At 35.0% G+C, this 11,428-nt stretch overlaps 1 protein-coding gene across 1 annotated transcript in view; it reads right to left on the bottom strand.

The window, feature by feature from the left end:
- LOC150105377 (uncharacterized) overlaps window positions 1-10,823 on the bottom strand; it is a 32,563-nt gene extending 21,740 nt beyond the window's left edge. Inside the window, exons 1-2 of the mRNA XM_090394747.1 lie at window positions 10,659-10,823; window positions 4,653-4,768 (exon numbers count right to left, since the gene is read on the bottom strand). Of these exons, the coding sequence (XP_090250873.1) occupies window positions 4,653-4,755 (103 nt within the window). The 5' untranslated portion in view covers window positions 4,756-4,768; window positions 10,659-10,823. The remainder of the gene's footprint in view (window positions 1-4,652; window positions 4,769-10,658) is intronic.
- Between the last annotated feature and the right edge of the window lie 605 nt (window positions 10,824-11,428).

Below are 11,428 nucleotides of genomic sequence, written 5' to 3' on the forward strand. Positions count from 1 at the left end.
GTAAGTCTCCTACCACACTACGATAGAGACAAACTAAGGAGGAGGGCGTTGGTAGCCAATGAGTATACGTACATTGTGCAGAAGGAATGATGTAGGATCTGTGGTCTGTGTTTGAAGGAAAGAAGGATTTGTATAATGCTGATGGACTGCATCTAAATGGTTTTGGTGTCAGGTGTCTAGAGTGCTTTGTTCACCAAGCATGCTGAAGCACAAATTCGGCAAAACTTAAGCAATTAGGGTGGAAGCAGGTGAGTTTATGTGAAGGCACTCACGAAGCGAGTGAGTGTGAGGATTACTAAGTGCAGAATCTAGTCTCTCAAGCAAAAATAATGAATAGAGTCATCAATTCAGGAAGTAAAGGTGGGCAGGAGCCTAAAGGGATGCTGCAATGTCTATATACCAATGCCAGAAATATCGGGAACAAGAGGGAAGAGTTTTTGGCATTGGTTAGTGCAACCTTGCCAAAGGTTATAGGCAGTAGTGAGACCTGGTTAACAGCAGATGACATGTACTTAAAGGGATAAAATGTGAAGGGCTTAGTATTTTCAGGGAAAATAGAGAAGATAGGATGGGGGGAGGGGTGCTACTGATGATAACAGATGAATTGCAGCCAAAACAAATGAGATGGGCTGTTCATTTGAACAAGTCTGGTGTAAGTTCAAGGCCAGTAACACAAAACAGTTGGTTGTTGCTATAGGCCAGAGAGTTCCACGGATGATCTGGAAGATGTGCATGGGAAATTAGTACAATGAGTACAGATTGAGTGATTATTATGGGGGGACTTCAACTATGGAGATAGACTGGAAGGAAGAAAGATCACATTGCAGGTAGGAAATGGAATTTATACACCTACTGAGAGAAAATTACTCGAGGCAGCATGTGATGGAGGGGACTACGGGAGTCAGAGTATTGGACCCGGTCATAGGATCAGAAGAGCTATCCATAAACAAGGTGGCCACATTGTGTCCAATTGGTGAAAGTGACCGTGCAGTCTTGACTTGGGAGATTGTAAAAACTGTAGAACATTCTGTTAAGGAGTATATATGTGGAACTACCAGGAAGGTGATCACAACAAGCTTAGGAGGAAGCTCGAAGCTGTTCCATGGCATAAAACCCTGCAAGTAAAGGTTGTTAGTAGTATGGGAGATAGTTAAGGGACATCCAGAGGAAGCAATATTAAATTGTATACCTAAGGTAAGGAGGGTTAATCAGGTAGAAGTTAGATGGATGAGCCACATCATTAAGCCTGAGCTACAGAAGAAGAAAATGCTGTGGAGGGTATACAAGGAGAAAGGTGACCAGCAAACTCATGAAAAGTACAAGGCTCAGGCAAGAAAGGCGACCAGCATGGTAAGGAAGACAAAATCAGATTACAAGAAGAATCTAGCTGAGCAATCTAGAGTTCTTCCGTTACATTGAAAATAAGAGGAAGAATGACCATAGAAGATTAACCTTAATGAGTGATGAAGGTGACAGAAGCAGATAAAATAGTTGAGTTACTGAGTGACTACTCTGCAAGGGCATATCATCCAAGAGGGGTTACTGCTTTAACATATGTGACAGACTAATGTAGGGTGGATGAATTGGAATTTCTTAGGATATTGCAGAATCTCAATGTAAATACAGCTATGGGATTAAATGGGATATCAGCTCGGGTTCTGTGAGAATGTACAAGGGAACCGGCTATGCCTTTGACTAGGCTCAGCTCTGGTAGAGTTCCAAGGTTAGTGGAAAGAGGGCAAAAAAAGGGAGGTTTTAAGACTGCAGTAGCAAATTACAGACCAGATAAAATTACTGGAAAAATTGGTCAAAAAGAAAATTCAAGAATGGATGAATAAAAATATGATACTCTGAGGGGCAGCATAGCTTTGCAATGGGTAGGTCATGCCTTAGTAATTTACTAACTTTTGATAATCGAGTAACAGCTTGGATAAAGGAAATGGCTACACAATGATTCTGCTGGATTTTGTAAAGTCATTTGACAGAATACCATGACACTGGTATTGTGGATAAGAGAGTGACCGATGGACAGATATCAAAAAGTGGTATATGGAGGAGGGGATCAAGGCAAAAATGTGACTAGTGGTGTGCTGCAAGGTTCAGTGCTGGGACCACTAATGTTTAATTTGTATATAAATGATATAGGATATAACCTGTTTGCTGATGATGCAAAATTATAACATAGTTAATCAAGATGGTGTGAGGAGCTTGCTGGACGATTTAAATAGGCTGTCAGTATGGGCAAAAGATAATGGATATCAGTTGAATGTGGATAAATCATTTTTGGATATATAGATTACAAGCTGTGTACCACACTGATGGAACTGTGCTCCAGGAAATAAATTAAGCTAGAGATTTAGGGGTGGTGGTAGACAAGAGTGTTAAAAGATTAGAGGATATATTGCTAAGGCCACCAAAGTAGCCCATAAGATTACTTGGGTTGAGGAACACATTAACAAGTACAGATATGGAAGTTGTCATTCTTCTTTATAATGCTTTAACCTGGATTACTGTGCTCAGATCTGGTCTCTTGGGGATAAGGAAGCAGTGGAGAAGATTCAGAGGTGAGTGACCAAGATGGTGAGTGGTCTGCAGAATGCTCCTTATGAGGATAGATTGAGGGTGTGTGTGTGAATTGCATAAGTTGGTTGATAAGAGAAAAAGGGGGATATGATAAAACTTTAAGTTGCTTAAACGGTTTTATAGTATTGATGCAGGGGAAATGTCTCACATGGCTAGAGAGGGCAGAACAAGGGATCATCCCAGGAAGTTGAATAAAGGTGTTGTAGGGGTATGAGGGTTAACTAGATTTTTTGATTGGAGAGTTGTGAATGAGTGGAATGGGTTGGAAGAGTCTGTTGTGAGCTAAAATAATAATAATATCTAATTACATTAGACATTATTATTATTTTAATTAATGTTAATGTTATTTTAATGTCTACTTATTCCAGTGCTCTAAAAATGACACCAACCTGGATCAGTTTCATCTTAACTTAGAAATACTATTTAGGAGAAGACCATCATAGAGTCTATTCTGACTTTATGAGTCACACATTTCAACAATATCATTCTTCTCCTTTAAATATAAGCATGATGGAAATTTTAGTTATTAATGTATATTTCATAGTAGTAAAATGTGAAATTAATGGATCAATCACATTTGTTAATTGTGTTCAACTGCTACAAACTGAATAGCAAATACATATGGTAGCTTATCTCATCCCTTGATTTGTTTGCAGGCTTTAGTCATTCCTTTCACTTTTTTTTTTCTGTTTCTTTTACCCATCGCAGTTTTACAACCTTACTCTAAAGTAACTGGATGTCGTATAACCTCCTGTACAATTTTAAAGCTGTCACATGTCTAAATTATATTCCATATTACTCACATTAAGGATTTAACAGCATGCAACACTAGCTGGATTCAAATGACTAGGTTTAACACAGTTCTCAACATGCTATATCATGCCAAAATCATCAATGGCAGCATGCTAAAGTATGATTAGTTTTCCAATGTAAGGTGTCCTCTAGGTAGTCCTATATCATGTCTTTGGCTGAATAATGTTAGAGCATCAGTAGTGTCTTCCATATTTTAAGAAGCTTCAAGCAATTATACTGGTCAGTGATGTGATAGTTTCTATTATTAAGCATCATGATTTGAATCTGTTTGTGTGAATCATGTTGCTTGTTGTTATATTCCATTCTTCTTAATATATTTCCAGGTTATGGACCAGTCTGGATTTGTTATAGCTGAAAATAGTATGTCTTTCTAGTGTCTGTCGTACTAATGGACACCAGTTAGGTGTAGTAAGAATGACTCCTATAACCTAAAAAGAATCAAAATCACAGCACATGGTCACTCATCCTGTTCTCTCATTAGCAGAAACCACAGTAAAGTTGTAGAAAGGTAAAAGAATTAAAACAAGAATATAATTTCTTGTCTATTAGAATTTAAATGAGATCTAGGTACCTTTTATGTATGTATGAAAAGATATTTTATATATTTATATATATTTTTGTATTTATATATTTATATCTTTTATTAAAGAGGGGAGGAGGATCATGCATACTGGTGGCTAATAAATAGCCTTTAAACAAATCAACATACTAGCATCTATATCTGCTTCCCCAAATACCAGTCACACTACCTTTCCTGCCTAGGAATTTATAAGATACCATGTAGGAAAGATTCAATTTATCCTACTACAGCCAGTTGAGGCCAGTTGGTTGGTGTCACAAAGGGTAATAGAGACATCCTATATAATAGTTATGGTAAAACCAGACACTGTGCAAAATAGAAGAAAACTACTGCACAGAAACAGATTCAAGTTCCAGTGTCCATTTACAGAATCCACTGCAATAATGTCAGCAATCCCAACAAGTATGGCTGATGAAGACTACCTAAATATAAGAGGTGAGACTGTTATGCTTCAGCAACAGCCAACTAGACCCCCTCCCTCAATGCTCTATAACAGCAATAGTCTTATGTGCATGTATATGAGTACTCTGTCAACTGATATCTGATGATGCTGATGTAGAAAAATAAATGAAATATTGTATGCGATGAAACCTAGTTTACTTTAATTATACTAACATTGCCTATCATTACCTTATAACCAGCGTTAAGTAACAGTTATATCCCATTTTTGACTTACCTGTAGCTACATTACTTTTATGGCTAAGTCTTCTAAGAGGTAAAGAATCACTGAGTAATGTGAAACATCTCCATCCTCTTGATAATACTTTATTAAGAAACATGATGAAGGTGGGCCTGTGATATATATATATATATAAATAAATAAATAAATAAAAGATTCTTAGAGTCATCAAGAAAATACTGACTGTTTGCTAAAAACATTACATCCACATGTCACATACACACTTTTAAATGTTATAACTAGGTGTTTTAGTATTTTCCTGGAATTAAAAATTCATTATTCTATGAATTCTGCTGAATTACTATTCAAAGATGTCTTAATACAGAATAAAGATATCTTTTAACTGCAGCAGAAAGAAGTAATAAAGAGATATTTTGTGAAGTAATTTGAATATCTGGGATGTTCAGGATCTGGATAGTACAAAGATTTGAACTTTCAAGATAACAGATACCAGTGTTTAATAACTATTCAGTAGCACTGGTTGTGATTTTTTCTCTCTATTTGACATTCATGTATGCATGTATTCTTATGGCAGAGTTCAGCTATAGTTCAATATCCAATGTTGAAAGCCACTCTAGAGCCTCCTTTGACAATTCATGTATTCCCCTGCAAGTCACTATGGAAACGGTGAAGGGGCAGCCACTGATGATATGTTTGATGGTTTTTAGGATATGGGTGTGGTAACAGTAATGGCTATTTGCCATATTCTATTTATGTAGAAGATAGCCGCATCTTCCCTGATTCATCCTAATTCTGTTGATAGTTGTTCATAGTCTTCTAAGGAGGATGAAGCCAGGATGGTGGCTGCAGGGGGGTCTTTCACAAGAGAGCCATTTATTGGCAAGTTCATAGTCCATTGTTGGTTCTACATGTCATGAATTCAAGGTGCTGGACCAGAAAAGGATCTGGTTATGTCCCAAAATGGGTGCTTTGACTTCAGCCAGGTTCTAGGGGATTTATACGGATCGGGTGGAGAGGCAGTGAGGAGTTACTTGTGATTTTCTCCAGTTCTCTTAGTGAAGCCTGCCTTCTTCATAGGTAGGGCTAAGTTGGATCATTTTTAGTAGATTTCTGTATGAAATTAAGCAGTTTAAATTTAGAGTTACAAGGTAGAGATAAAATTTTAATTGACATGTTAAGTTCAATAAAAACTTTCCAACAATACTTACTTTTATTAAAGAAAAATATAAATGACCGTGAATTTAGACATCTCCCATATTTATTAAAATTTTTTGAACAAAATCAAGAAATGCTTCACTATGATTTACAAGAATTTATTCGTGAAATAGAATTAGTTGAGGAAGAAATAAATTCAAGATTTAAATATTTTAATAAAACTGAAATGATTGTATCTTTTATCAATAATCCATTTCAAGAAAACTTGAACATCATAGAAATTTCAAATAAAATTAGTGGGCTGTTTGATATAAACCAAGCTGAAGTAGAACTTGAGATAATAAACATTCAGAATAGTTTACATTTAAAATCAATAAACAATGAAGTCATTTGGAAGTATGCACATGAAAAATTCCCAATATTAACTGATATTGCGTAAAAAATTCTGTCGTGTTTCGGATTGACATACTTGTCAGAATCTGTTTTTCAAGTATGACAGTCATAAAAAATCAATTAAGAAACTAAATTACAAATGATCATTTGGATGATTGTCTATGATTGGCCACTTCTTCATATCAACTTGACTATGAAAATATTGAGAGGTCCAAACAATGCCAAATTTCACATTAATTTTTTCTTTTAATCAACCAGCATTTCCTATAACTTGTGAGTTTGTAATCAATCTGTTGTTTTTTTCTAACTTTGGTTTTCCAAAATAGAGAAATAAATATTTTATTCCAATATATTTGTTTGTTTTTTGTATTAAAATAATTAAGTGATAATAAATAAATTTTTAAATACACAAATAAAGTTATTTAAACATACAGAGCCAATAGGCTTCATTTCGGTGATAAAAACATTATTTAAATTAAGGGGATATTAAATCCCACATTGTTTTAAAACCGAATAAAAAACTCAAAGATTGGAATCAGAGATATTTTTATAGTTTACTATATTCGGCATGAAACTCTCTGATTCCAATCTTTGAGTTTCTTATTTGGTTTTAAAACAATGTGGGATTTAATATCCCCTTAATTTAAATAACACAAAGTTTTTAGTTGTGTATTTTTTTTTTTTTTTTAGTTTATTTGTGCGTAATCAGACATCAGGTTGGGGGAACGTGATCTATATAAGAGAGTAGATCGCCAAATAACTTTTTATAGAAAAGTAGCTCGCGTAGTAAAAAAGGTTGAACACCACTGCTATAGATAATGTGTCTCTGGTTAACCGTTAATTTTAAAAAGATCTAGATTGAACTAAAGTAGCAAAAATAGTGGCAAAAATAATTACAGCATTAATAGCTAAAGCAGCAATTAATGTTGTAATGGGAGTAGTATAGACAATGTTTTAAATAGTTTATTATAAACTGAAACTTTAAAATAAAAAATGATGAAAGGAGGAACAAAATGGAAATGAATTTTTGCAGTGAAACACAAACTAAGATGCAAAATTAAATAAGGTAAAAAATAATAAAACAAAAAAGGTAAAAAAAATAATAAAATTCTTGGCTTGATGTGGAAGCATTAAATGATAAAGAGGGACACTGCTTGTAATTTTTAGGATACAGGAGTGATATCATCAGAGAAGTATACAGAGACATAACATATGCAATTTATAAATCAAGATGTAGAATGATTAGACAACCTATCAGTAAAAGTTACCACTATTTTTCAATAAAGAAGCTTATTTACATAGGCTAAATATTGATTATTTAAGTTTTAGTTATCTGTAGTGTGATCAAGGGAAGTTTACTGGTTTGGCTAGCTGAGTAGTTAACATATCCACTCTCCAACCAACAGGTTGCAGGTTCGATTCCCACCATGGACGTAGATGTTTGTAATTGTTTTCAGGTAGTTTCACTGGGCTCTGCTTATTGTAGGCCTGAAGTGGCTTGAAAAAGTTCCATGTTTGGTATAGTCCATCCACAGTATAGAGAGCTGTCGTTAGAAGGCTGCCAAGAAGAGTCCATTCATGTCGAAGGGGAGAAAGAAATAAGGCGATGTACGAATTTGTCACCAACATGCAGATTTACGTGCTTTATACATAACATTTTCTAACTGTTATACAAGCAAAATAGTTATCACTTTAAAAAGTACAATGATAATAAAAGAGAAATTAATTTTCCGACGTGTAGTAATAAACAACCCATCCCACAAGACTGATTGATTACTCTATAATGGGAATGGATTCTTCTTTTCACATGCGCAGAAGTGTCGAAGGGTCTCGAATCTGTGGGCGTACTATATTATTATTATGGGCAACTCCAAGGAGTCATTTGACTCATTGAGGGGGAAGCCCTAAACATCATGTCAAGAACTATTCAGCATTTGCACAGTATCTTTCATACTTTGCTTTGAACTCATTCACAATCATGGTACCCACAACAGACTCTGGCAGCTTATTCCACTCATTCACCACTCTCCAAGTAAAAAACCTAGTTCTAACACACTTGCTAACTACACTCTTGTTCAGTTTCCATGGTTATATTACTATTATTTTTTCCATTCTTTTTAAGGAGTATAAATGATCAAGAAGTCTAGTCCTTAAAAGTGTTTCTGAGTTACCCACATTGATCTCTCATAAAAATGTTGCAGGTGATACACAACAGGCAAGCAAAAATATATCTATAAACAAACAATTTTTATATAACTTTTATTGCATAATGGAGAAGGAAATGAATTTCAATGCATGCTTAATTTATGGTTGATGGCAAAGACAATACAATATTCTGAATTACTTTAAAACAATAAGCTTGGTAAACATTGATAAATACAGGTAACTTTATTTACTTTCTTGAGTAATTATTTTTTTACAATGATCCCACACATGCAAGTTAAAGGTCACAGGACCTATAACTCTACAGTGCCACGTGTGGGCAAGCGATTAAGGAGAAAGAAGTAGCATATTGATATGCTTCTTAAAGAGTGGAGGTTGTACTTGGAGGGAAAAACAGTATGGGGGGAAGATCAATCCAAAGAACAGAATATGCTAGTAGGCATGTGGAATGAAATTATATGGCACATTTCATGATTTTGCTGGCATATCTGACAAGGAAAGCTGAATCTTGTCAGTTTCACCCATCAGATACCTGATGGCAAAACATACAATACACAAATTAATGGAGAATGATATGAATTTGTGTATTTTGAAAATGTGCAAAGATCACATATCATACTTACAGTACTATACAAAACTTATAGCACAACAATGCTGTATTGTGGACAACAATTTCAAGTTATATATGGATAGCATAAGCATACATGACTAGAAATGTTACTGTCCCTATAGTAACTGCTAAGTTGCAGTTTTCGATGTAGGACAGTTTGCTATACTAGTAAAAATGTGTTCCAGGAGGCGAAATATGATCCAGAATCTGGTGGTGATGGTTGACAGATGCCTGAAGTTTACAGAGGATACATTACAAGTATTGCAAAGAAATTTTTGTAAAGAAAGTTGTAAAGCTCTTTTCCATATATCTGAACAGAAATGAAAGCCTCCTCTCTTAGTTTCAGAAGATAATATAAACATCTGACACTACTTTAGTTTTTGTTGCACAGTAACTGTGGATTTAAATAATTATTTTTAGTGTTTAACAGGACTCTAGTGGCATGAATTCTGGCCTGTTTAATATACTTATACAGTCAGTCCCGAAATCATTTACACTCTGCAAATTCATAATGCATCCACTCACCCACCAATTTCTATTCAAAAACTCTACTGCTGACATACTTCTTCACCACATTTTTTACAGAAATTCCAAGAATGGCCACTTGTTCTTCTCATATCACTCTCAACTCTTTTTATAATCACTCCTGTAATAATCTGGTAAAATCCCTTAACTGCTTTAAGGTCTCTATCATATCTTTTTCCTCCTATCCACCATACTCTGCAATTTACAATTTCTCAACTGCTCTCCATAATAAACATTCCAGAGTCATAGTATTATTTGTCTGGATCTATTATTTGAAACATCACAACAAAGACTAGAAGACAAAATCTGGGCACAGTATGCCATGTGTGGTCTGATCAATGCCTTATACAGTGGCAGCTACACACCACCTCATCCCTATTAAGCACTGCGGTAATACAATGTGCAGCCTTTGCAATATGCCCTCAGAAATTAGTGCAGGCACTTAATCCAAGAAGGCAGGAATATACTAACGTGCTTTTTTAAGATCTGGAGGTTGTATGTGTTGAGAAAACGGCAAGGAGAAAATGTTCCGAATAGACAGGAATATAGAATGAAGGAAAACGGTGAGAAGTTTGTTTGGTGGGTCTGGAGCTAAATATCTGGTGGTCCCTCCAATTCCAAATAGGAATTAAAAATTAATTATCATTTCATTCGATTATGCTTATCGCACTAATGCTTGAGAACAGCATTTTCGTTATATTCATTACATCACGGACGGAGGTGCTCTCGCACATATTTGACGTTTCACCAAAAATGATAAGGGATGAACCTACCTTAACTTTACGAAGGACCCAAGATACCTTAATAATTTATAAACAAAACTAAGGTGTGTGTGTGTGCATATATATATATATATATATAAAAATAAATAAACGTCAACATAAATTCAAACTTTTCGCAATACACTTCAAACAGCACGTGAATCACTTGAAGTTCCTTTATGGTACTGACTAGTATCGTCGTTTTTTTTTTTTTTTTTTTTTTTTTTTTTTTTATCGAAAGTAAACTTAAATTTCGCTTAATTTAGAGTTAAACAACTTCTTCAACCCCCCCCCCCCACACACACACACGCCATGAGAAATAAAAGGCGTTAGATTATCTATTTTAATGGTGATGAGTGCTTATGTGTGTCTTCTGTATATTATATCCATTTCAGCAAAAATTCTTAAGTAGTATAAAATCAAAACACTGGTTACCCCTTTCATTAGAATACACTTGCTGCTTCGATGCGTTTAAACTAAAAAAAAAGTGCTCTAAAATATCCAGGAGTTACCGCCTGTAGTGTAACTGCAAAAATCCCACGTTACGGGAGAACAGAGAACTATCGAGCAGCTCGACGCGTATGCTAGAACGTAAGACTCTAAATTATTTAGAGCCATACTAGAACAAAGCTGTTTAAAATAGGAATGCTTTCCTGATTATAAAAAAATCCCCAGGTTCTGTATTTCTTCATAACAAAAAAGAATAAAAGTCATAAGTAAAAAAAAAAAAAAAAAAGGTCAAAACCCCTTCGTGACTTATGGGTAGGCTGACCATATTTCCTAGACAAAAACGGGACATTGGAATAGCAAGAACGGAACTGGGGTTATGTAATATTCTGTATTCATGAAAAGTAAGTCGATAAAGTTTTATTACATAAACATATTGAGCTTTCCATTATTCCTCAGTGACAGAATTCATACAAAAATTTAGGTAGACGTAGAGGTAGAACATTGGGATGGCAAAAACGGGAGGGGGGGGGGGTGATATAATATTCTGTATTCATGAAAAAGTAAGACGATTAAAAAACGTTTTACTTTGCCCAATATGTATAGTGATAAAACGTGGGTAATTATTGCTTCTGATTTGGTACATGCTAAAGAAAATTTTGGTTCATAACTTTTATTGAACAATGTCGACAAGCAGTCATTTGCGCGATAACTTTGGCCGTGATCCACAGTATGATAAGCAACAAGAGCTTCACATG

This window comes from Typopeltis vanoorti, chromosome 6, assembly GCF_054136105.1.
Source record: "Typopeltis vanoorti isolate ZY-2024b chromosome 6, IOZ_Tvanoo_1.0, whole genome shotgun sequence".
Classification (NCBI taxonomy): domain Eukaryota; kingdom Metazoa; phylum Arthropoda; class Arachnida; order Uropygi; family Thelyphonidae; genus Typopeltis; species Typopeltis vanoorti.